The 26142-nt window shown below is 43.6% G+C and overlaps 1 protein-coding gene across 1 annotated transcript in view; it reads left to right on the top strand.

Moving 5' to 3' along the window:
• Window positions 1-4279, top strand: part of ST8SIA1 (ST8 alpha-N-acetyl-neuraminide alpha-2,8-sialyltransferase 1) — a 100742-nt gene extending 96463 nt beyond the window's left edge. Inside the window, exon 5 of the mRNA XM_066550839.1 lies at window positions 1853-4279. Coding sequence (XP_066406936.1) covers window positions 1853-2333 — 481 coding nt within the window. The 3' untranslated portion in view covers window positions 2334-4279. The remainder of the gene's footprint in view (window positions 1-1852) is intronic.
• The last annotated feature ends 21863 nt before the right edge of the window (window positions 4280-26142 follow it).

The following is a 26142-nucleotide window of genomic DNA, read 5'->3' as shown; positions in this document are numbered from 1 at the left end:
TCCTTACTGTGGAAGAAGTTTGAGCCTGCAATGCCCAGTGACTGAACAGGGACCTTTCCAAAGTGATTAGGGATATTAGGACAGTGTTTGGGTACTGGGAGTCTGACCACTTAGGTGAATATTGGAAGCATTAAGCTTGAAGTTTCTTCTTTGTTTTCAACCCTTCAGTGAGAGTGTCCTGATGGAAACAAAATAAGCTTGGTAGGATGGAGCCAACTCATGCACCCGGTAATCTGCAGGTTGTCCTGCTACTCCTTGGGAAGAGAGGCTGGTAAAGCTGATTTTGGGGAACAGTCATAGTTCTGGTAGTCATGGAGGGAGAGGCCCACGTGGAGAGCAGACAGTGAATTTCTGCCAAGGCACCTTGGTCTTGGCCAGCCTTCTACACTAAGCTGTGTCTTGGCTGGTTCCACAGAAAAGAATGCCAAATTATGCCATATAACTTCTGCAATAAGTTATGAAATTACTGGGGTTTTTTGTAGGTTGGGGTTGAATTGATGCCTTGCTTGGAAGCCAGTGGCTCTGTCTCCATTAGCAAATAGCACCATGCAGTAGGAGCAGGTCTGCAGAGAAGCAGTGAGAGCCACACAGATTTCAGATTTCAAACCAGCTTCATTCTAATACCATGTGCAGGAAGTTCTGCAAGAACCTTGTAGCAAATCAAGAGACCAAATATTTAATATTAAAAATGCCAACAAAACCTTTGCATTTATCAAGAATATTTCAAGGGGTATTTTTTTTGTCAAAACAGACTACAAAAAGACCTGGCATATATTATGAGACATTCCAATGCTGTTGAAGCTGTTTGGGTTTTTTTGTTTCCAGTCATTTCAGCTGAAGTTTTGTTTAATTCTTCTTGAGGTCATCTGGCATTCTATTTAAACCTGTGTCATTGTTATTATAGTTTCAAAGAGGTTTATACATAAAATTTATCTCTTTATAACCATTTAAAAACATATTATTATACCCATTTCTGCCTGCACAAGAGAAAGGAAAAAAACCAGTGCTGCTGGCTTAACGTTCTTGTTCTGACTCTTGTGGTGTGTGGCTGGGGAATTAGTCATGACACATCTTCCCTGGCTGCAGGAAACAGGGAGAGGAGGCAGCAACACAGGCATTTGGGAGCTGCAGGAAAATGGGATCACAGGCAGGGGAGCAGCCTGGCTGCAGTGAAAGGAGCATGTGAGGCTTGGGCAAAAGGGGGTTTTAGTGTAGTAAGCTTTGCACTCTGAAGGCTTTGGACATTGTCAAGTGATCGAGGTGGGGAGCAAACCCCACCTTTGGGGTATGGCTAGGGAAGTTTATAGTCCATGATAATGGTTGTGGAGCAGTTTGTCAGGAATAAAACATCCATCAGGAAATAGCTATGGACAATTAAACAAATTGTAATGTGCTCTTTTGCTATCAAAGAAATAATCTGTACATATACCTTGCTCTCCTAATCTAACTTGGCTTCTTATTTTAGTCTGCCTTTAAGAACAAGAACAACACAGAATTGAAAATTTCTTTTATAGACTGCCATACTTGAAAAATCAGAAATTTTGGACAGATGAAAAATGCTGCTAAGAAGGATTGAGTCTTACAGAACGTTGTCAGTGTTAATTTGTTTTTTTTAAAGAAGGTGAAATCAGAAATGTTTTGGAGTTAGCAGGATACCAGATAGTTTTCAACTCTCTATTCAGGTGTCTGTTTCCAAAGAGAGGCAGTGTCAGTTTGTCTGGACTTTGTCTGGGCTCGAAAAAGGTGTGCAGTGAATTGTAAATATGGGTATGAGGAGCAGCCCTTAGGTGGATTTTGAAGCATCTGGGAAAAGCCATGTGTGACCTGCTGATTCTCCCTTGTGCCGTTCCAGGTTCCAGAACCTGCTGTGGTCCCGGAAAGCCTTTGTGGACAGCGTGAAGGTCTACAACCACAGCTACATCTACATGCCAGCCTTCTCCATGAGGACGGGCACGGGACCCTCCCTGCGCGTCTACTACACGCTGCAGGATTTCGGCGCCCGGCAGTCCGTCCTGTTTGCCAACCCCGCCTTCCTGCGGGACATCGGCCGCTTCTGGAAGGGCAAGGGCATCCACGCCAAGCGCCTCTCCACGGGGCTCTTCCTGGTCAGTGCTGCCCTGGGGCTGTGCGAGGAGGTCACCATCTACGGCTTCTGGCCCTTCTCGGTGGACCTGCGCGGGAGCTTCATCAGCCACCACTACTACGACAACGTGCTGCCCGACTCGGGCTTCCACGCCATGCCCGAGGAGTTCCTGCAGCTCTGGTTCCTGCACAAGAGCGGCGTGCTCAGGATGCAGCTGGAACCTTGTCAGGAACCTCAGCCTTCAGCCTGAGGGTCGCTCTGGGACATCAAGAGTTTTTAATTTCCACGCTCTCCGACAGAGAGCTCTGGTTTATGTTGGTTGTTTCTAAAGGGATCTGCATGGGCCATAAAAACGCTCCTTGAAGGCCAAATGGAATATGTCCTTCTTGTTTAGTGCTTTATGGAACTGGGAGAGGATGAATGTATCTCTCCATCAAGTCCATTCAGCAGCCGTGGGAGAAACATGTCAGAAGCAGCACAGCTGAACTTTCCAGGGACGTTTTTAAGTGACAAGTGTACAAAGGGCATTAAGGCTCAGAGAGTCACCGGGCCGCTCATAAGCTTTTGCTGACAGTGCCAAATATGACTATCTCTTCCAAACTCCATTTCATTCCAGATCAGCACCCTGTAGAACTTTCCTTTTTCCTTGCTTTTCCCCTCTGTTTGGGGGGGTGTGTGTGTGTGTGTAGGACAGCATGTGTGTGTCATTGACTCTTTGTTTCTTTTCCTTTTATTCCTTTTATTTTGATGTGTCGCTCCCTCCCCCGAGGAAGGAAAAGGAAGGGCTTAAAAGCCCCAGGAGCTGAGCACCATCAGCTTCTCTGAAGACTCTTGGGAGAGTGAAGGTGCTAAGAATCTGGTTAGAATGTCCTAGGAATGCCTTGCTACTGGGGACAGATAGACCTGTGTGTTGTGGGTACTATCAGGATGGTCCAGGTCACTGCATTACAGCTGTGCCAGTGCTGTGCTGTGGGCAGGGGCTGGTTAAGGCAAAGTGCTCTGAAAAGGAAGCATGTTACAAAACCAGCAGGGAAGTGCAGCCTGGTTCCAGTGACCCGCTGCAAGATTTCCGCAGTGACTCTCATAGCAGGGATGGTTCCTGACCTGATTTTCTGTCCAGCCTTAGGGATTAATTCTGTATTCATTTGGACTCCGGATGTTCATGGACTGTTGAGGGTATTGGAGGGGTTCAGTGGAATGTAGAATGAGGTTCTTCATGTGCTTACAGCAGGAAAATTGCAGAAATGAATGTAAGTGTCATTTAAAATTAGTCGAAGCTTTGAAAATCGTTTCTCTGCGTGTGACTTTTCTTCTGCTTGGATTGTAACGTTAGCCTTAAAGACTTGTACTTCTCACACGAGATTGTCTCTGCTTAAAGAGAGTCTGGGAAATAAAACAGCCTTTGGGAGCAGCGAAAAGCTGCACAGCCAGCAAGAAAAGGAAAAAAGAGAAGGGCATGCCTGATGCAAGGCAGCGGTGAATCCTGTCAGTGTGCACTGTGCCTGAAGGACTGTTTTATTTTGGGTTGTTACTTGAGCAGCAGATGGTCCTCTCACTGTGGAAATGAGAAATCCTTTTGTTTGTTTGCTTTGGTTTAGCACTGGAGGACAAGAGGAGAATCCCAGCTCGGTCTGCAGTGCAATTTAAGCTGCAAGATGTTGCCACCATTAACTTGAAAAATCCAGATCAGTGTTCTCTTTCTTAATATCTTATTACTGAAAACCTAGCCAAGGTGTTGGAACAACAGAACTGTCATCAACTTTCCACAACAACTTCCTGTGCTGTTCTAGCCCCAAAGTTCTAGTATTTTGGGGGATGTCTCTTCTCAAGTGTTGATAAGGTCTCTCCTTGTAGACTACCAGCTGCGAGTTATATAGATATAAATAATTTTTTTTAAAAAGTGAAATCCATGGCTCCTCTTTAAATATGAATAGTTCAACACTCTGTGTAAGAAAATGGGGAAAAAATAGTCATGTTTTTCTTTTTAAACCTATGTTTCATAATAAAATTTTCTTTTGGAATATGGATATTCCAAGCATGAAGTGGGCACTGTTTTGTAGGATTACAGGGCAATGCTAAAGGGTAATGTGGAGATTTTGGGGTGTTCTAGCTATTGGTCTGATAGAATCTGAATGTACCTCATAGCCCATGATATCTTTGTCCATGCTTTCATTAAAAGTACAGTCAGCACACTGATGGAACACCACCTGATAATTCATTCTGTTTCATTAGTGCATTATCCATGATGTGGGGACTCGGTGAGGAAGGATTTGAAAGTAAAATATTTTCCTTTCTGCTTGTTATGGCAGAATTTGACTGAGCTGCCTTTCTTGGAAATGAAGAGGTGCCTGTATGGTTTTTATTGGGTGCATCAGGTTTGCCCTTTTGAGTGCTTTATAGATGACATTATCTGTGAAAACAACAGTTGGAATACAAAGTGCTACAAATGGCTCATCAGCAGGGTGCCAGCATTTCCTTCAGAGCAGGAGGGAATGAGGAGAGTGAGGGGGAGCTGCCTCTTTGCTGGTCATCTTGTGGTGGTTTTACAGTACTTAGGAATTCACTTCTGAACCTCTCCTACAGCTCTCCAACCCCTTGGTAATTATTTGTTCTGTGTGTTGGGAAAATAATTGGGTCAGAAGAACAAGTGTTTGTGCAGGAAAGCTCTGCTGAGTGTTTGGTCATGTCTGGCTGTTGATGCTCAGACAATGCCCTGGATATCTGGAAGTGTTGTATTCCCCACCTCTGTAGGGCTGAACCTGAGGCCTCTGTGAGTCCCTTCTGGTGTCTGCAATCCTGATGTTTGCTAGGAGATGGCTTCCAAGGACTCGTGGGGGCAGGAGGCACCCGGGCTGTGAGTGATGTGCAGCTGATACTGGAGGCATCTCTGGTTCTGGCTCTGTTCACATCTGCATACAGTGAGTGTGGCTGGCACACACAGCACAAGGCACCCACGTGTGGTGAGCAAGTAAGGGTTCAAGGGTAAACAATTTTCTGTAACTTCCAGGACACTGGCTGTTAAGAGGAGAGAAACAGAAATAAATGCCACTTTTGAGGGGCAAAATCTGGTTCAGCTTGTCAGTCCATGGAAACGCTGGCCAGCAGTCAGCCTTTTGCCCGGCAGGTACAAAGGAATGCAGGAGAGCACTGCAAGTGTTGTGTTGAAAGAGCAGTGCAAAGGGCAAAAGCAGGTAGCTGGGAGGGTAGGAGTGGCTGTGACCTGAGAGAGATGCTGGAGTGAAGGCTCATCCCAGGGGAGTGTGGAGCTTGCCTTGGGGGTGTCCCAGAGGAGGGCAGTCCACGTGTGGGAACACTGATATCAAATATGGCATTGCATGGAAGGGCCTGAGAATTCATCCATCTTCAGGAGGGAGGTCCTTGCTTGTGTTGCTGCATTTTTAGTGAAGTCTTTTTGAAATCTTAGTATTTGTTAGTGAAATTCCCTCCTGCAGCACCATCATTTCCACTGCCAGTCCCTGAGTTTCCCTGATAGTGTAGCTAAAGCTGCACGAATCTGCCAGGTTGAAAGCCACTGCAGTTCATCTTCAATAAAATCTGTTTCAGGCTGGCCAGATGATTTGTTAAGATTCATAGTTATTAACTTTATGATAGAGCTGACAAGGGGCAGAAGTGCTGGAATATTGCTCTGCCTGCAGAGCAATCATTGTCCCATGTTTGTAAGGAGAATAAATTAAATACCTTTACAAGAAAGGTATGCACTGAAATCCCTCTTGATACAATCTTTTTGGGGCTGTCTATGTTCTTGAGGAGGTCAAGACCTATTTTTGAACTTGTGACAAAACCATGTGAAACTTTCCCTCCTTGTTGATTCGGAAGCCTCTTGGAGCTCTTTCTGGATCAGACAAGCAAAACAGAAACCAGCAAAGCAAAATCCTAGAGAAGGGAGTGGGAGGTGTGCCCATGAGAATAAAACATCTCTAATTTTGGCACAGACTTTGTTACAGTGCTAAGACCTCTTGCTCATGAATGTTGTATTTTTATATATTTGCTGGAATGAAGATAACAAGTTTGGTGTGAGGCAGCTACTAAAGTCAAAGGTCTAGGCCTCTGTTACAGCTGAAGTTTTACAGAATATGGAAATATTGGCTGTTTTTTTGATTTGACTACTTTCATCTTTTTGTTATTTTCCTCAAAATTAATGTTGTTTTCTAGGCAGCTGAGTTAGCACCTCTGTGAGAGCTGAAACTATGCAAAGTATCTGCTTTTTGACACTTAGTGTCCTGAAACGTGTTAGCTATAGCAAACCTCTCCTGGAAACAGCTTCATGAATACTAACCGGGTATCCAGCTCACCCTGGCCTGTGATTAAGGTGCAAGGGAACTTTTTATGGAGAAATGAGGAAAATGAAGGAGGTGACAGCAATCTCACCATTTGCTGCCTCTCTGACTCTTCTTCAGCTTAATAGATGAGTAAGCATTGGAAGAAGTCCAGGTTACAGGAAGGACAAGCTGTTTTCTCCTGCCACTCCCATCAAACACAGATATAAAATGGACTGACCAGCTGCTGTCCTGAATCACGGCCTCCTTCAGAAGCTCACATGGTGGAGTTCCCATTAGCTGATTCGTGCAGGTAAGCAAAATTCACCAGGCTTTGCCCAGAAATGCCTGTTCCCCATGTCCATGATCGTTTGAGGAGTATCCTGGGTGCTGCAGCTGTCCTAGGTGCAGTGACCTCCCTTAATGTGGACTCCTGTTTCTGCCCCAAACCATCATCCTGAAGGATCTCTCTTCCCTGTCCTTCCAGATGACCATTCCCTTTGGGGATTGAAGTGTGATTTTAACATCCTGCCATAAGGCAGCCAATATGTTTCGTAGTTTGAACAAGCTTTTCTTTTAAACTGTTGACAAATCCACCAAGAGCTCAAAATAGCTCCAAATAAAAAATATGGCTTCAGCCAGGTGTTGGTAATTCCCTCACTGGAGAAGAGAAAGAGGATAGGTGATAGAAGGATGGGTTTTTCAACTGTTGTAAAATAATACCTGTTACCTTGAATTCCCATATTTTATCTCTTGGAATCTATCATATGTTTGACTTTTTTGTAGTTTCTGAACAGAACAATTAGTAAAGACTTAGAGTTCTTTTTGTTAAATATTAACAAACTCGTTTCCCTAAGTGGAGTGCAAAGAGCCAACAGGAGGCTTGGCCTATCCTCCCTGGCTAATACTTTTTGGCAGCAGTGAGACCTTAAACAGCTACTCATTCCCCTCTGATTATTCATTTTCATCAGTTTTTATTGCAGCAGGCTGAGCCCTGGTGTATTCAGCCTCTTCATCTTCCAAGTTAAACTCTTTTTTGTTCCCCTTTTCTCCCGGATTTAACTCCTGTGAGTGACTCCAGAGTGAGTTTAAGAAAGCAGCACCACTAGTACTTGTTCTCTGGGTTTATGAAAAAGATGGTATTCAGTAAAACACTGGAGTACCTTTTGGACAGTTCCTTCTGATTTCTAACTGTATATTCAATGAATTGTTTCAGTCAGATGGGACCCACAGCAGAGATGAGATGCCTTATTTTCTGTTAATTGGAAGGAAACAATTACAGAACTTAATTATCAACAACTTAGGGAATCTTCCTTCTGCGGCAAGCTTTGTTATTGGGTGATTATCTTGATAGTAAATGAAAATTCTTCACTGAAAATAAAAGCCTGATCTGGAGTACTGAGACACCAATTGGAGTCTCTACTCAGGTATCTCCAACAAAGATTTTGGTGTTCTGCAAAAGTGCCATAATCACAACTTATTTTTTCTTCTGTGCATGTGTTCTTATAGGAAATGCTTGATTTTTTTTTTTATAAGCCTTCCATGTGCTGAAAACAAGCACTCCTTCGTGAGGAGCAGGAGTTTCTTTTCGGGTACCCATGGTATGCAGAGTGAAACTGCCAGGAGATGTCCAGTTTTCAGGAAAATGCTGGTTTGGAGTAGTCTGGCAGGACTCCTTGGAGCACGTGAGTTGGCTGCTGCCTCCTGAGCTGTAGAGTTTGGGCAGATGATACACACTGTGCTGCACTGACAGGAAAAAAAAAGCAACAATATTTTAGCCATTTTAGCTCTGCCTGCTCGATGTGTCCCACTGTGGAGTGATGTTTGTTCATTCTGTGGGGCCTTCAAGGACTCTGATCCTACAGATCAGTCATGTGTTGGCTGTTAAAGGCCTGGGCTTTGTACTGAACGCTGCAAGGAGCATGGACATGCCTGGGAATTGTGTCCTTTAGTGTGTTATCGTTTGGGCACTGCAGGGTTTGGCCTGTTACAAAACATATACATAAAAATCATTTTGTCTGGGTACCCAAAAGCCATCTTACCTGGGTTGTAGATATAACCCACAGGTAGGAGGAGGTCACTGCAAGGTCACTGCCTGATGCTGCAGTGCAGAAACCACTGTGGTTTTATTTCTGTCAATAATGAAATCCTCACTGAGCTGATATTGGATTAGGTCAGCTTTCCGTGCTCTTGAAACTCCCACTCCATAAGCATTTCCAATAATTGTTCCATGCAAAGGCAGAAACAGGAGATTTTTACTTGCTCACACATGTCACCTTGCAGTGAAAATGGAATAAAAAGTCAGTCAGAACTCTTACCCCTTTCAGAGGGTTGTGAGGACTCCCTAAGTAATAGATAGGCACACAGCTACATAAATATAAACAAAATAGCCTAAAGTCTATAGCTCAGATGCTGGGTAGTGTCTTGAATAATTACTTTCAAATCATTTAGAGGGAAGAAAAATTGCAAAATATTTACATGTGAAAAATATCCCCTTTTTTTTTCCTCCTAAAATGTACTAATAACTGAAGAAACCATGTTAAAAGACACAGGAATTTTCCCTGTTTTCCAACTTATTCTGCACTTCAAGCTTTCTATTCAAGTCCATACTTCTGTAAAGCTTCCAATTCTAGATTGTCCCATGTGGTGTCCATAGATTAAAAAAATATAATTAAAAAAACAAACAAAAAAAAAGAAACAAAAAAAACCCCCTAAGAAACAACAAAAAAATTATATGCCAAATTAGTCAAAAAAAAAAAAAAAGTAAAAAGCAAGCCCAGGACAGGTTCAGCTCCTCTGAAAGCTCTGACTGTTTATGTGCTGCTATTTCGTAGTGGTGGCCAAAGAAGTAGGCAAAGGTCAGAAAGGAGATGAATGCACAAAAGGACACAATATTTCTGGTAAAGGACACAATATTTCTGGTAAAGATAAAGGGATGGAAGTTTAGGTTTAAATGCTTGGAACCCAAAGTTGTTAATTGGTGTTAAGTCTTTATTCTTTTGCTTCTCCTTCTGTTGGTTCTTGTTGTACTGGGGTGAAACTTGCCCTGTTCTCAAGTTTAAAATTTTCTCTGCCCTACACTGAACTTTCCTCTGGCCCTAAACCTAAAAATTACCAGAGAGGCAAAAACCACTTCAGGTTTATCAATATTTGTATGCGGCATTTTACATCTTCCTAGTACTAATGACTCTATTAACTCATCATTAAATGAAGTAGGGGAAACTCCTGCTTGTCCCAGAGTTTTGAAGTCTTTCTTCCTGTGGTGATTTCTCTGTTAGGTGAATGGAGATGACTTTTAGCTCAGGTGTTGTGAGAATTAATTAACTCATGCTTGGGAATTCAAGTGAAAAAACCCCAGAAATGTTATTAAGCTTATCTGTTTAGAACAATGCAAACAAGCAAATGAACCACCCTTTTTATCTGAGTGAATTTATGCTTTTGTGTGCAAATCCTCTGCCATTGTTAGGAAGTACAATAGGAACATTATGTTCAGGGCACCCCTGGATTGCAGGGAGGGAAAAGCTGTGCATTTATGAAGAGAAAAGGTTTTCTCCTCTCAGCCACACCCTTCACTCTATAAACCAGATTCTCTGCTCTCTTTCGTTGTTCTGACTCAATCAAATCAATAGAATTGCCTGGATTTTAACTAGTTGAGTGTTCTCAAACCTGAGGGAATTCATCCTATGAAAGTTTGACGTTATTTTAAAGCACTGTCAGATTATGACACTTAGTCAAAGTATCATAATCGTGTAATCTGACAATTCTTTTTTCCCCACAAGTTTAGACCATGAGCCGTGTTTGCTGTTTGTTGGTTGCTTCTGTCAGGCAAACATGTCCCTGCATTTCAAGCTTGGGCCACACGAAGGCATCGCAGGCTGCAATGCAGCTCCGTGTCCTTGTCTCAGGGAAGCGATCCATCAGCTGCTCCATTTGTCAGGGGCATTGTTTCAGCCAAGTGAAAATGAAAAAAGGATTTTTCAACTCTGGCAAGCTTCACCATTCACTGGCTGTAACTGTAACCTCAATTTATTATTCTTGATGGATCTGATGTCTGTGAGTGTTTCCTCTCATCAAATAATTTTGTTGGATTTTATTGATGGAATGGGATGAACTTTTCCCCCTGCTTTTTGACTGCAATTCTTCTTTTCTGATAGTGTTTGCAAGGAGGAAATACTTCTTTCTTCTCTCTTGTTTTCTAAAATGACAATTTATATCTAAGGCATTATTCTAATCTCAAATGCTGGTTTTCTTAAAAGAGTTGGTCTCATGCTTTTTTTCTGTGTTGGGCACATTATTTTCTTTTCATAACAGTACTGATGTTTTCAGTGATGAAATCTCAACAAATTATCTTCCTCTTTAAAAACTGAAAGATTTTCTGGCTTTCATAAACTGTTCGTGAAACTGTCACATGTCTTTGGGTTTTATCCTAAATTGAACATAGTTACATTTTGAATCTTTGGTATATCTTAGTACACTCATACTCAGTCAGGTGTCAATAAAATAGGAATTGATTTCCAGAATAGCTTTCAACTTCAGTTAGTGCAGGCATTATAAAGGCTGGTCTTCATTGGAGGCCTCCAGGGGCAGACATGGAAAATGTCCTCAAAATGCCCACACCCCCCCCACGGGCTGAATAGAGTTTGGTAAGTTTAGCAAATTAGCATAATTGACAAAAATCACCAATTAGAGACAGAAGTGGTGAGGCAATTTCCCCTTGTTCAACCCTCTCTGAATCCTGCTCCCCCTCCCCTTAGATGGGAACTAAGCTTTGATTATAAAAATACATCTCAGAGAGCAGAGATGTCTCAGCCTTGGTTCCTGGGGAGAGCCAAGACAGCATGGGGATCTTGGAATGGGCTTTGTCTTTCTGTCAGGGCAGGGAAATGTACTGGGGAAACTAGAATCCAATAATAGGCTGCAGAACTACAAATAGCCGTGTAAAGAATACAGAGAATTGATATAAAAGGAAAGAGGTAAAAATCAATTTGGCATCATTCCCCTGTTTTTAGAGACTAACAGACCCCTGTACCATACAGCCAGCCATTATTTAAAGAATAACTGCAGATATAAGTAGTATGAACAGTTCCTCTTATCCAGGCCCGGTTCCATAACCATGAGCTAAGAATGTCAAAGATATATTCAAAGTTCAGTGGGCCTTTTGAAAGCCACCTGATGTAGAATTTGAGTTTGCTTTCAAATTTCAACCAAATCCTTGATAATTCATTCTCCCTGATGTACATAAGAACAACAACCAGTGTTAATGATTTTGCAGCTAGTACGAAATTTAGAGTCATTCTGTTTTGTTAAACTGTACCAGACAAATCATGGACTTCTTGTGGGGCCGAAACTGCATGTGAAATTTGCTTTTCAATATGTTCAATAACCCTTACTGTGATCAAAGATTATGTTTGGAATTGCAGCCCCATGGGCAAGGCCCGATCTTTATCTGGGGGTAAAACTTAGCAGACTGAATTTTCACATATTCAGTACCACCCTGGCAAGTTGTTCTTATGAAGAGCTTTTGGATACATTTTGGACTAAAGCTGCATGTGAATTTTGGGACCAAATCTGCACTGTGGTTACCAACTGTGCATATAGCATGCACAGAAGAACCATTCAAATAACACAGGCCTGATTTGTATCAGTCTCTGCTTTCCACTTGTTTCAGGAGAGAGGGCCCTTATCTTTGGAGCAGTGAATCCAGGGTTCCCTGCCAGCAGCCCTGGCCTGAGTGGGAGCAGTCAGGGCTTTGAATGTTCCTCTCCACTTGGTTTGGAGGGTCCTGTCCCACCATTTCACACAGAGCCAGCCTCCAGACTGGAGCAGGGCACATGTGTCCAGTCCTGCTGGACAGGGTAACATGAAAAATCTCTGGACCTTCTCAAAGAGGAACTTAGAGCCAACCCTAGCCCCAAATAATAAAAACATTCGGCACCGATACAAGCATTTTTTATTTAAATTTTATGTCTCATGGAAGCTAGAAGGACTTGTAAACTTTTTTTGTTTTTACACATACCAGACACTTGGCTTTAACCTGTGTTAATGCTGTTTCCATCTGGCTGTTTCTGAAAGCTCCAGCGAGAAGCAAGCAAACAAAGACACCAAGGAAATGAAAGGTGCCTTGCTGTGATGTTCTCTAGAGCAGTGCATTGCTCTGATAATGAACTGTGAAATGTAGCATGTGGATGATGATGAATGTAAACACTTGCATGTCTTTTTATGTGAATGTTGTCTCCCTGAGATGGGTTGTTAGTATGAGCTCTGTAGTGTAAAAATACTGAAAAGAGAAAGGAAGTGGAAAGAAGATAGTTCTAGTGGGTTTTGCAGTGAACCACATCCCCTTTTGACTGCTTTTCCTTCTCAGATGGGGTAACATGGCCCTTACCATTAGGACAGTAATAAACACACTGCTCTGTTCCTAAAGCTAACTCTGCTTCTGTCCGGCCCTGGGAGGGACAATCTGTTTGCATTTCCAGCCCATCTGATCTGTCCCCAGGCGTGGGGCTGCCCTGGCTGGATCAGTCAGGCCCAGTGGTGATGCCACAGCACGTGTGTGCTGCCCTCAGCCCCCATCTGCATCCCCAGTCTGTGCCTGTGCCAGGATGACCCGCTGGGGCTTGGTACAGTTTGCCCTTATGGCTAGAAGCTGCAGTGCAAAGTACACCTCTGAGAATTCCCTGCCATTTCGTGCAGGCACGGCCACCTGAAAGGAACTCGGGGCAGCTTGGGCAAGTTTTGTGCTCGACCAGAACAGAAATGGGCCGGGCAAAGGTTTTTCAAAACTGTTAATTTTGCATTTACCTCACAGAGGTATTTAGGAGAAGTGAGTGATTTCACAGGGCACCAGAATGTGTTGGAATTGCAGCCATCCTGAGCATGTGCCCTGCCAGGGGAGCAGGGAATGTCACTGGGTTACCCCAAGTCCCTGGTGTTTGACCTTGGGAACAGGCTGTGTTACCTGCAGGCAAGCAGCCCAGGGAGCACTGCTGGAAGCTCCTGCTGGCTTCTCCCCGGGGCTGCAAGGTGCTGTCACCTTCCCTGAGCTACAGGGACATCTCGGCCCTGCTGCTCTGTGCTGGCTTGGGCTGTGGGCAGGGGCACTGCTCGGGGATGGCCTGCTTGGATCCATGGTGCCACCAGAACCTCCGTGGGTGCTGGCAAGGAGCTCAGTGTTGGGGCAAAACCAGCTGGTTTGGGGTCAGTCTGTGCCCCACAGGAGGCTGCCGTGCAGAGCCCTGGTTTGGGGTCACTCTGTGCCCCACAGGAGGCTGCCGTGCAGAGCCCTGGTTTGGGGTCAGTCTGTGCCCCACAGGAGGCTGCCATGCAGAGCCCTGGTTTGGGGTCACTCTGTGCCCCACAGGAGGCTGCCGTGCAGAGCCCTGGTTTGGGGTCACTCTGTGCCCCACAGGAGGCTGCCGTGCAGAGCCCTGGCAGGACAGACTCCAGGTTTCTCCTGGCTCTTTAGGGACAGGACACGGTTGCCATTTTTGCTCTCTCACACAATATTCCCAAAGGAGCCATGTGATGTGGGATGTCAGTGTTAGCTGTTAAATTCTAGTACTTTTATTTGCATTCCTCCTTCTCTTGCCCAGTTTATTGGAAAAATGTGATGGTAAGTGGTAGTTTGATGTCTTGAGGTGATTTTAAAGTAGATAAGCAAACCATGATGCCCCTGAGATTGCATAATGCCGTGGATTTGTTTTGCCTCCAGTGCCCAGCACCTAATGTTTATTGTCTCATTTCTGATGTGTGCAAGCTTTACAGGCTGGATGTCATGTCCAAATGGCAGGAGCACTTGGGTGAACATCTCAAACCATTGGTTTTTGGCATGCTCAGGGGCAGAGGTGCTTGTGTGGAGTGTGTTAAACATCCCAAGTGTGGTGTTGTTCTGAGTCTTGTGATTAGGGCTTCGATCTAATTCACTCTCCAATGTAGCAAATGTTTGCTGTCAGCCAACACCATTCAAGGACTAAGGGAATCTCTTTCTTTGCCCTGCAATAATGTATTTTCTATGATTTTGTCAGTAGAATTTGTTCGTTTTTCAAGTACTGTGCAGTGCTTCTTTGAAGAATGTCCCTTTTTCAGGTGGTTTCATGGTGACTGTACCCAAAATGTCTAGATGTCTCTTAATTGCAAAAATTGCTTTGTTATTGAATGTATTATTTATTAACAGTATCTTGTCTTTTTCTAGTTGCATTTTACAAAATGTGCCACAAGCATCTTCTGTGATTTTTTATAATGAAAGTCTTATTTATAATATTTGTGCAAGTGGATGGAAACAAATAATGATTTTATAGTAGCCCATGCCTTTTTTCATAGCTGCAGAGTCTTAATGATCATGAGCAGAAGGGACAGGCTCATTGTTTCATTTAATTTTGATGAAGTTTTTCAGAGTTAACTATTATGTTACTCATTATTTGAAATTCATTATCCTAACAAATAAATATCACCATTTTAAGAAATGAAAAGAGTATTTGCAGGGCTCCTTTTTCTTCTCTGTTCCTCGCTCTCTAACCCCGAGTGTCCAAACAATCAAGGTAATTTCCTGTTCCTCTGGACCTGTTAAACCTCCCCACCTCAGCCCCCTTTAGAAACAATGGGGATCAAGGGGCAGATGGTGCTGCCCACTGCAGGGACAGCTGGAGCAGGATTCCTCAGCTGGTGGGTACCCAAAAGCAAGCATCTCTATTTCCATTTATTGGAAGGATTATCCGTAGCAAAGGTGGTCTCTTCTGAGGTAAGAGAGGAAGGCAGACACTTTCCTTTAGCTATGATGGTTCTTTTTCAAAAATCCATGTTTCAAGATGAAGTAGAGTCCATTTAACTTCCAGTTTATTCAGGTGTGGGCAGATATAAATTGCTGAAGCCAGTCAAGGGTAATATCCCAGTGATGATGTTTATGCTAGAAATCCTCAGGTTATGCCTCAGCTTTCCTGGCTCTGTCACACATTCATTTCCTTTCTCTAAATGCATGTTCCTACACAGTGATTAAATGAGAGTTCCTCATTCTTCTCTGTTACTAGTTCTCTTTTTTTAAAATACCATTTCTGTCAAGGTGACTCTCTAGATTGCTTCCTGTTGCAAGGAGGGTCAAATGGCAGTGAGGGCTCAGGAAATGAGAACTCCCTGCCTCTGCCACCTCCTGCCAGGGGAGCTCTCCACGGTGGAGACTTGTGTGCAGGATCTCTCAGTGGGTGCTTCCTTATGGAGGCAGAATGGCCTTGGAATGTGGGAAACCCAGTCAAATACCCAAGTCCTTGAAGGTACGTTGCACTCAGAGCGGGTCAAGTGCTGCTTGAAAGTGATGTCTTGCAGTTTTTATTCCTTCTGGACAGGAATCCTTCCTTAGCTGCACCCCTGATCCCAGGTATTTCGTTTAGCTGTGTGCCTCTTTTCCTAACCCTTTACCCTTGGTACACTGATATTCCTTCCTTGTAGGAAAATATGCTGTGAAAAGGCTAAATGCTGTCAGTAGCAGGGCCTTAGAACTCCTTCTGCCTGGCTGTGACAGGAGATGCTTCAATGTCATAGGGAAGGACAAGAGAAGCACACCCAGTGCAGAAAATGCTCCAGGTATCTCACTTCAAATCCTCTTCCACCCACATTTCCAGCACACAGTGACATCCCCAGCTTGGACAGCCTGGTGTGGCTGGTACTTTTTGGCTCCTAAGGATCTGTTTCACTGACGTGCTTTTCCAGTTCATCCCTTCATGGCATTTTAGCAGAAGTGCTGCACATCTCCCATGGTTTGATCTGGCTGTCTGGTAGAAAATACCAAGGTCAGCTGGCAGAGAGTCCTGCAGTGGTGTTGATGAGGGAGACATCCCCATCTGGTGCAATTTTGCCTAACTCTTGAGAGGTTTTGTGGAGTTGATGCCTCAGGCACACCAGGATCCATGTCTGGCTCTGGCATTTTGCTTGGGCCTGTTCAGCCACAGTGAGGTTTCAGCCTCCATCAGGCAGCACCTGCTGTCCTCCAATGAGCACAGAAATCTGTGTTACATGAGTAACAACTTCAAGAAGAAGATTTTCCAGAAAAGACATGTGGGACTTCGGATAAAAGCCTTAATTTGTGATTTTCTGCTGCAGATTTCCTCCTCACCCCCTCAAAATTGTTGACCCATTTATGTCAAGTTGCTGCTGTTTGTTGACAAGGACCCATTCTTTGCAATCTCAAATATTAAGGTAAAATATTCTTAAGGAACTTCAGAAATTGTGGCAGAGAGAGTTGGAGACTGGAAAGAACCAAGCTGCCCTGCCCAAAGTCCCTCCAGCTGAACACTGCTCCCAGGCCACCGTGACACTTTGTGTTGCCACATCTGCTCCGAGAATATTCCCAGTGTGCCACAGCCATGAGGTACTGCCTATGTCCTTCTCAATTACACTGCTATTTCACCAATATCCTCCTGTACTGTCCTGCCAGATGGGTCATTGACCTTCCCACCATGTAGTGTGGCTTTTCCTCCCTCTGTCAACGCCAAGGCCCTGCATCCCCTCCAGACAGGATTCCCCATTTCCTTACGGCTTTGATGAAAACCATCCAGCAGCTGTGGTTATTTATTATCCCTGTTGCTCTTCCCTGCACTCATTTCTGGTCCTTCCTTTTTCTTTTTGAGACAAAAGGCTTAGAATTTCATGGAATCTCAATTACAAGGCTCCTTTTCACTGTTTTCAGTGGCTGTCAAATCAGGCCTTACTCATCTCCAGCTTTTAGCCTCTTTTCCCTGAGAACCCCAAGATCTGCAAATCTGGTGGGCTAAGCAGCTGAACTTAAATTTAAAAGTAGAACATTTTGGTACTTTCTTTAATCTAATTGTTCTATTTAATTTCTGTATACATATATATGTGTGTGTATATATGTACACAGATATATCCTGGGGCCTGGTGAGAAGGCTTCAGATATCTGAAGTAGACTTCTTACTAAAGAGGGATTTAAATGCAACCCCTTTTGGATATCTGGATATTTTTAAGAAAGAATGTTAGGACTCAATTACTTTCCATTAAAAGGTCTGCATGGGCCCCTTTTGTAAAGAACAAAAAGAACTAATTTAATTATCTCAAAAGATAATGGGAGGTGGAATCATTTGCTCTGGTCCACTCTGCTACAGATTCCTTTTATTTTGTAGGCATTTAGCAGGGGTAAGATTGTAATGTGGTTTAGACCCTGTCCTTGTGTCAAAAAAATTTCATCCAGTTCTCAAAAAGATCACTGTAGTATTTTCAGTATTTTTATTTTGGTTCATCCACTTTGCATTTTTCCTATATTATGTACCCATAACTGAGAAAAAAACATGGTTTTTTAACCAGTACCAGCAATGCATAGATCCTACAAAATGGTTTAAAAAATCAAGTACCTGTTTATACTGCCAAAGAAAAAGCCAATGCAATTTAAAAAAAGAGAGATTCTAGAAAATTTTCAGGCAGGATTTATGCATCAATTTCTTAGAGCTTTGTATTCAGTCTTTAGGATTACAAGTGGTGATACTTGCAGATCTACCAGTTGAAATTAATCTATACCCATGTTATTATGCAAAAATATTTCATAAGACACAGAGTACTTTCCCAAAGAGGGAATGGTTTTTTTACTGTGTTATGCAGGCTTACTACCAAAACCACTATAGATGATGAGGAAAATCTATTCAGAATCCCTGTTATAAAACTTAGCTGCCATGATACTAAAAATAAAATACAACTGTGTATGCTGAATTACCATCAGGCTCTGTGTGGTGTTTAAATTTAAAAAGTATTCTAAAACAAGGTACTTGAAAATCAAGCTACTGTAAGATTTTCCAGTAAGGAGATGAAACTGAGAATATGCATGTGAGAGAGAAGACGAAGTTCAAAATAGTTCAGCTGCATTCTCTCGTAACAACCCTGTGCCATAATGGAATGTTTTTATCTTAATATGTTTTTCAGAGTCCCTTTTAGAAAAGTCTCCCAGAAGTTGTTCCACTCAAGTTATTCAAATGAAGATTTGGTTTGAAGGCTTCAGCAGTTCGGAAAAGCAATGTAACAAACTTGATAACCCATCCATGTGGATCAGGTGCTTTGCCTTCCTCACACGCCCATCTCCAAACCCCTCACTGCCCTTGGGACACCACTGGCTGCTAACAATTGCTAGGTGACACAAACCAGCCTTGGTGACACAAACCAGCCTTGGTGGCACACCAGACCCGGCAGGGGATGGGGAAGTGTGACAAAAAGGTGACAGCAGAAGGAAACTGCGAGTGACAGCGCTGTGGCCTTAGGTGCATTGCATGGCACCACGGCTGGGGCTCAGGCTGCACGGGGCCTGCCAGCTGTGGTTTGGCTCCTGGACTATCAGCTGCTGGGGTGGATAATTGTTGGAGTTACCAGGTGTCCTCAGAGCTCGTGTCTAACAGGGAATGGCAAGGGCAGCAGTGGTTATGAGGGACAAGAGGGTTTGGGAGGGCAGCAAACCCAGTGTCAAGTCAATAATGCAGACCTGCCATGGCCAGGGACCATGTGGTGTGTCCAGGGAATCTTCCCCGTGCAATTGAGTGATGGAATCAGTGTCTGGAATGCTGCATCTTGTAGGCACAGAGTGTGTGGTGGTTGGGCTGGGCTGTGCCCAATCATCCCTCACTGGCTCCAGCTGTGCAGCACAGGTGGGCAGCATTGAAGGGAACGAGCCATGGACGGCACAGGGGCACTGCAGCAGCAGCAGCAGCAGGGCACAAGAGGCTGGGCTGGAGCACCATACAGAGCTGCTGCTTGGAGCCTTCTGGGTGTCAGCTGTGCCTCTGCTGTCCACATCTGATGGTGGGGTTGGGCCAAATGGCCTTTAAAGGTCCTTCCCACTGAAATGAAGATTCTCCAGACTGTGAGTACTTCCTTTGATCCCACTGCCCTGCCAGCTTGGCAACAAGTTCCAGGTGAGACTGCTGCTGTTTCCTCACTGGGGCTGTTGAGCAGCCCAAGGGCCTCCCTGCTGGCTTTTCCAGGCACCAGTGTGCTGGGTGACAGGGAAGCAGGCAGGTGAGGGGGTGTGTGTCCCCAGCTGGTGGCACAGTGGGAGGGTGGCTGAAAATGGGAACTGGAGCATCTCCCTGGGTGTTTCTGTGGGACTGGGGCATGGTGGGTGAGGGCTGGTTTCCCTCTGCCTCCCAGCTCCCTTCCTGCTCCCACCCACTCTAGCCAAGCCCTCTCAGAATTATCACCTTCCCCAATTTTTTGAGTATACTTCACATTTCTCCTTTCCTTCCATTTCATCTCCTACCTTTTGCTCCTTTCCTAGTCCCTGGAGTTCTGCTTCCCTTTAGGGCCCTGCTGTTTGTGGTGTTCCCTGCCCACTGCCCCACTCTGAGGGATCCTCTAAGCCCTTGCTCCCACTCAGATCCCAGAGGCATTGCTAACGCTGCTGCTCCACATTAAAGACCTTGGACAGACTGAGGCAGATGCTGTAGGGAGGAATTCCACAAAAGTAGCCTGAGGGAAGCAAATATTTTTTCATCTGTGCATATTTTGATGGTCTGAACTCTAGAAAGCTCATGACAACCACACTGAATATAAAATATGTATAAATAACTATTTATTCAGTGTAAAAAGAAGAGATTCCTGTCTGGCAAGAAAAAAAAGTTTAAAAGAGGAAAAGGAGTACAGAAAACCAATGCTACTGAAAAAGCGCTTTTGAGGATGATGCCAGCATCATCCTTCTAACAAATACTGGTACCCATCCATAACTCAGATGGGGATTACCTACTTCCTGCAATTCGGAGTTCATAGATCCCCATGGCTTATTCTGCCAACCCTGCTGGCACCAGGCAGGGCTCAGAAGAGATGGACCCAGAAAATGGAAACAAATATTGTGCAAGCTCTTCCATAAGTACCTGGTACAGGCTGGCCATGTTGAGGGGTCACTGGTAGCAGCACAAACCTGTGGAGCAGGGTGGGATTGCTGATCTAAAATCTCTGGGCACAAAAAGAAGCCTTGTAAATTACAATTACTGTTGTTTGGTATCACAGGTGATGTGTGTGACCTGTCAAAGATCACCTGGCCCAGTCTTTTCTGTAAAGGCACGGCCTAGACGGGATGGCCCAGCCCCTGGCCCTGGTGAATCTTACATGTGTTCAGTGTTGGTGAATCCATCAGGTCCCTGGGGACATCACTCCAATGGCTGACTGACCCAACTGTGAAAAGGTTTCCTCTTGTGACTAATAGGGCTCTCCATACATGCAGCTTGTGCTCACTGCCCCTCATCTTTTCCATGTAACCCTTGAAAAAAGGGAGGCTCCACCTTCCTTGTAGCCATCCCTTAAATACCGGAATGTGGTCCTAAGCTCTCCCCCAAGCATTCTTATCTCAAATTCATTTCTCTCAGCCTTTCCTCATACAGCAGCTTCCCAGCCCTTTGGTATCTTTGTGCCCTGCTCTGGACCCATTTCTGTGCAGAGGGAACCAAAACCGGGCATGGTGTTCTAGGCGCGGCCTGGCAAACGCCGAGTGGGACGGTGCCTTCTGTATCTCTGCTGCTTGAAGCAGCTTAGCATCCTGCTGGCTTTGTTCGCTTGTTTTCCACCAGGCTTCAGTGCACGATTGATAGTGGGATATATTTACCATGTAGGTAAAGCTTGGCAAGGGATCTGCACTGCAGGGAACTGAGTCAGAGGGGGTGCAAATAGAAAAGAGTTCTGCAAGTCCAGTAGCTAAAGCTGGTTGACTTTTTGGGTTTGTTTTTTGTTGGTTTTCGGGTGGGTTTTTTGTTTTGTTTTCAGTTTTTTGTTGTTGTTTTTGTTTTTTTGGTTGTCTTTGGTCTCATCTGGCTGGTTTTGTGGATTATAGAATACTCTGTGTTTGGTTCAAGTTGAAACTAGGTAATAGTTTGTTTTTCAGCTGTTGAATAACTGAGTAACCGGAGATGGGGCTTGCTTGGACAGGTTCCTGTCACTGGTCCATGCCACACAGCAAGAGCCTTGTCTGGGCATTGCATCAGCACTGCTCTGCCAGCAGGGAAACAATTCAGGCAAGATCTTTACATCCATGTTTCTTTTCTTCTTTTTGTTTCCTTTTTAAATATCTTCTCAAACCTGCCTGCTATATGTGGATGTGCACATCTATTTTTCCTTAATAATGGACTAATATAGGACTCACTATGTTGGTGGAAATGTTCCTCACATGAAGGAATAGGTTCCACTTTTTCCAGTTTGATTACAGAGCAGGGCCTTTACTATTTCACAACTTGCCAGAAAATATTTTCTCTTCCCTTCTGCTTCTCATTAAGAAATGATTTTTGAAGTCTGTCTCAAGATATAATGTGATTACAAGGAATGTGTTCATGTTTTAATCCATTTTCAATAGTTCATAAGTCTTTTGCCAGGCAATTAATGAAACAGAATAGGAACCAGACTTTTCTGATTTCAGATGGATGTGTAAGGGGAAAAGTTCAATTCTGTATTAAAAAACTTGTGGGTAGATGATGTGAATTTAAAGGGAAGAGTAGCAGGATTTCCAGAACAATTACACAGGATTAATAAAAATGTAAGATGAGTTCAAGCTCAGTTCACTAAAAATCTCAAGAAGAAAGAATTAGAAACTCTATTTCAGTTTGACTTGAGAAGAGCAGAAATAAAACTGCCTTGAAATAAATATCGAACAATCTTTCTAGTGGTATACATTTCTGTTAAAATTGTTGGGAATTATCAACATCCCTACAAGTCCTTAAAATTCCTGTCACACTCAGATCAGTGTTCACAAAGGGTTAATATATATACACCCATGCAAAGACAGACTTCCAGAGGAAGATGAAATGGTAGTCGAGTTCCACCAGAGCAGAGAGGCACATCTGAAATAGAAATCCTTGGGAGAGTTTAGAGCTGGAAGCTAGTGATACTCTCTGAACATCTCCTTTTTCAGATGTGAGAATTTGAATGCTAAATATCTAATCTTGACTTCTTGTTATCACCAAAAGATTGCAGTCTGGAATTTCAAATGCAATTCAGCTAAATTCTGGGAAGTCCCCAAATTCAGCCTGTGGCATTTCTGGGTCCTGGCTTTCAGCAGCTGTCTGCTTTACATTTTTTAAGAACAAAGCTGCTCTTGGACAGGCTCTCAGACTTGCAAAAATTGATCCTTGCAAACTTACTAAAAATTACAGCTGGCTCTGGAGATGACTTTTTGTTTTGATTTGCTGAAAGAAGCAAACATCCCTTGCAGAGCTCTCCTGTCGTTCTGCAGGAGATGGGTAAACCAGCAAACACAGGGGCCTAGGAGGGCAAATCCCATGGAAGTGGTTAATGGAACCATCATTCACAGCTCTGGGTCCATCTGTTGAAAGAAGCTCTTGGAAATGGACAATACATGTAGCTTTGCAAATCTCAAGAAACTCGTTGTCACTAGCTATGGTAGACAAAAGTGAACCAAAAGCATCTGCAAAGCTCTCATAGTCCTCTGGATCTGGACTTGGGAACAGGGCCATGTATAAAATGAGGTGAAGTAGTTTGGGGTCTCTGTGGGAGGAATAAGCAATAGATTGGTTGGAGTTTTCTTATTTTTAGTTTCTAACATCCCCATGGTAAGATGTGGAACATGACAATTGTCAGCCATGAGGGCTGACTCAGGATTTGCACAGGTGGAAACCCAGACTCCCAGGCATGAGCTTCTCATGGCTTGTGGACTTTCTCTTTCTCGAAGATGAAGAATATCTCTTTATATCTTCTACCTCAAATCAAAAACCATTGGTACTATGGGTGGGGCCATGAGAAATCCGGCTTTGAGTTGTGATAAAGAGTAGGCTAAAGATAAGGCTGAATAGGCTAAAGCCATTGATGAAAAGAAGAGATGGAATAAAATGGTTGTATTTTTAATATTAGCAGCTACAGGATTCCAGAGAGGACTACTGTGTGCACTCATTGCTATTCTGAAGCCACCTGAGCCTCATAGGAAGGTCCCTGGATCTCCCTGTGCCTCCCTGCCAGGGTGAAGAAAGCTGTCCTTGCACTTGTATTCCTCCCCACAGGTATCTCTAAGTAGACCTGGGGTCATGGTGCCCTTGCTGCCTCACTACATTTAAATGTAAGCTCCTCAAGACAGTCTGCAGAGTGTTTGTAATGCTTTAACAACTCCTAGATTGCTCTTCTCAGTCTTCTGCTTTTTCACTTTCTTGAAATGTGGGCAGCAAAGCAGCTTGTAATATTCCCAAAGCATTTGTACCAGTATTCATGCAGAATTAGTAGAGTAGGAAAAATTGCTGTTTGCATTTTATGCTGACAGAAGGCTAGAATTTAATTACATCAATTCAGGAAGAAGTAGGTTTTTTTCCTTCTTCATATGGTTTATAATTATTTTTTATATGGTGATAGCCTAATATTCTTACAGATTTCATATGTCAGATCAGCTGTAATGGGTATGTTTGGAGTGCAGCATTTATCACAGATTAAGCCTAGACTTAAACGTTCATCAAGGTACTAAGCAAAAATACAGATCATTGCTCTGGGCAGGTTTATTTTTCAATTTAAATTTAGATTTGTGAGGCCATAGTGGTTGCACATTCCAAAGCAGCACAAGCAGTTCTGTATGCTTTATTATTGGACATTCTGCCCCAGATTTTCTAGGCTCACACAACAGAGTCAAGGTATAGTTGTATAATCAGCGGTGAAACAAAAGGACACATTTTGACTTAGTTCCTTTGATTGTCCCCACGGGGAACACTTGGCTATTACCTTTTGGCTAATCAAGTTCTATTCAATGCTCCCTCTTTTCCATGCAGTGTGAACCTTCATGGAAAACCCATCCTTTATGGAGCAATTAGTCAGCTGGGCAAGACTGACTAGAGGGAAAATTAAAAAGCAGGGAACTTTTTCAGCTGTCAAACCATTGACAGCAATTGTATAAATGGGTAAATTACAATTCTTTTGGTAATTCATGTTAGTTTGGCCTGGAGCAATGCAGATGTTTTGCTGTTGTGCAAAGCAAACACAAAAAAGATGTGAACAGGCACAAATTAATTGTCTTTTCAAGTGGAAAACATTCTTGGGAAACATATCAAACATTTAACTAATCCCACTCAACAAACTTGCAATTCCCCATGCTGGTGTTATTCCCACTGCATATATACTAATTCTAGTAAAATGTTGTTTTTCTGAATCTCATTTTCCAAATCAGAAAATGCTTGTGAAAGCTCTCCTTTAGGGAAAGAGTAGCATCAGCATTTGATGAATTCCATGTCAGGGGAAACATACAGGACTGAAGGAAAATAGACCTGTTGGCTCAGAGGATTTCAGCTCAGCTGCTTCAGGAGACAACCTCCAGCCAATCTGTCTCTGTTTTCATGGACAGATATAAATTCATCAAGAATTAACCACTCGTGATTTTGCTATTACAAACAAAACTGAAGGTCTGGTGATCGGGGGGAAACGGCAGGTGGCTGCCAGAAGTCTGCCCATCTGTGGTAGCTGAATGTTTTGGGCAGATGAAATGTGCACCTGCTGCAGTGCTGTAAGACACAGGTGTGCCAGAGTGGGCTGGCATCATGAGGAATCCAGAACACTTCAGTGGCAAATAACAGGGGAACCGAGCCAGGGGATAGAAATATAAACTTCTGACATGGTTTTCAGTGTAAAAAATTAGGAAAAAACCCTGTCTATGACCACTTCCCCATTGCTTTTTCTCTTTTCTGTGTGTGGTGAGATCTTGCACCACCTCTTCAGTATTTCCCTCCAAAAACCTTGTGAAGGAGTTCCCTCACACACCCTCCCCTTCAAAGACACATTTGATGCTCTTTGGTATCGCTTCTCCTGAGTTTTTGTGCTCCTAAAAGACAATTTCAGCCCAGCAGTGCTTCTTCCTGTTCATGTTACTCAGCTTGTATGGAGCCCCGCTGTCCTGGGGATGGCAGAACCCCTGCCTGCCCATGGGAAGAAGTGAGTGAATTCCTTGGTTTGCTTTCCTTCTGTGCACAGCTTTTGCTTCACCCATTAAACTGCCTTTATCTCAACCCTTAGGTTTTCTCACTTTTACTCTTCCAGCTCTCTCCCTGACCCCACCGTTGGGGGAATGAGCACGCAGCTCTGTGGGGTGTAGTTGCCACTTGGGATGAAACCTAAACCATGGCACAAGAGCTGAGATAATTTCCTCTTTCTTTAGGAACTGGGAATTTACTGTTATAAAAGTATGACTGATGGGGGTTTTTGGGGGTTTTTTTCGCCCTCATCTCCTGTTCCTGTCTATATGGACCTCATTTAGAGTCCCAGCAAGCTTTTTCTGGTGGAACACTTCACTGTTCATTTGGGTGAAACCAAGCTGTGGTAGGACCGGCGTGCCAAATTCATTTTTACTGGGAAACCTGGTGCATTTTCAGTGCTGCTGGGGCTTCTTGGTGCCCAAAGGACAAGGACCAGGTGAGGTGACACGTGATGAAGTACAGATGAAATAGCAGGAGGTGGGATCCGTGTGTTGCTGATGTGTCCTTGGTGTAAAGGCAGAGCTGCACTGGGATATGGAATTAGCAAGTAAAAATAACCCCCTGGATAGACACTGTGCCACCCTTGTGATCAGTGTGTTCCTTTGCAAGAACTGGCTTTTGCTAAAATAGAAGGAATGATTCAATTACTCTGACACCAAAATATGAGTTGTCTCCTAAACCAAATTAAAGCAAGGGAAGAGAGATATCTAATTATTAAGCATATAAATCTTGCTTTCAGCAGCCCAGATTTGCCTCACAGTGCATTACAGGCTCTAAGCTGTAAGCCCAATTTAGTGATGGAACAAACTACTTAAAAAGAAAAAAAATTACAGAACAGATGAATCATTCTCATCACAGGAAA

The sequence above is a fragment of the Molothrus aeneus genome, chromosome 5 (genome assembly GCF_037042795.1).
Source record: "Molothrus aeneus isolate 106 chromosome 5, BPBGC_Maene_1.0, whole genome shotgun sequence".
In the NCBI taxonomy this organism is placed as follows: Eukaryota; Metazoa; Chordata; class Aves; order Passeriformes; family Icteridae; genus Molothrus; species Molothrus aeneus.
Note: the sequence above shows the minus strand (reverse complement) of the source record. Positions and strands in the feature narration are given on the sequence as shown.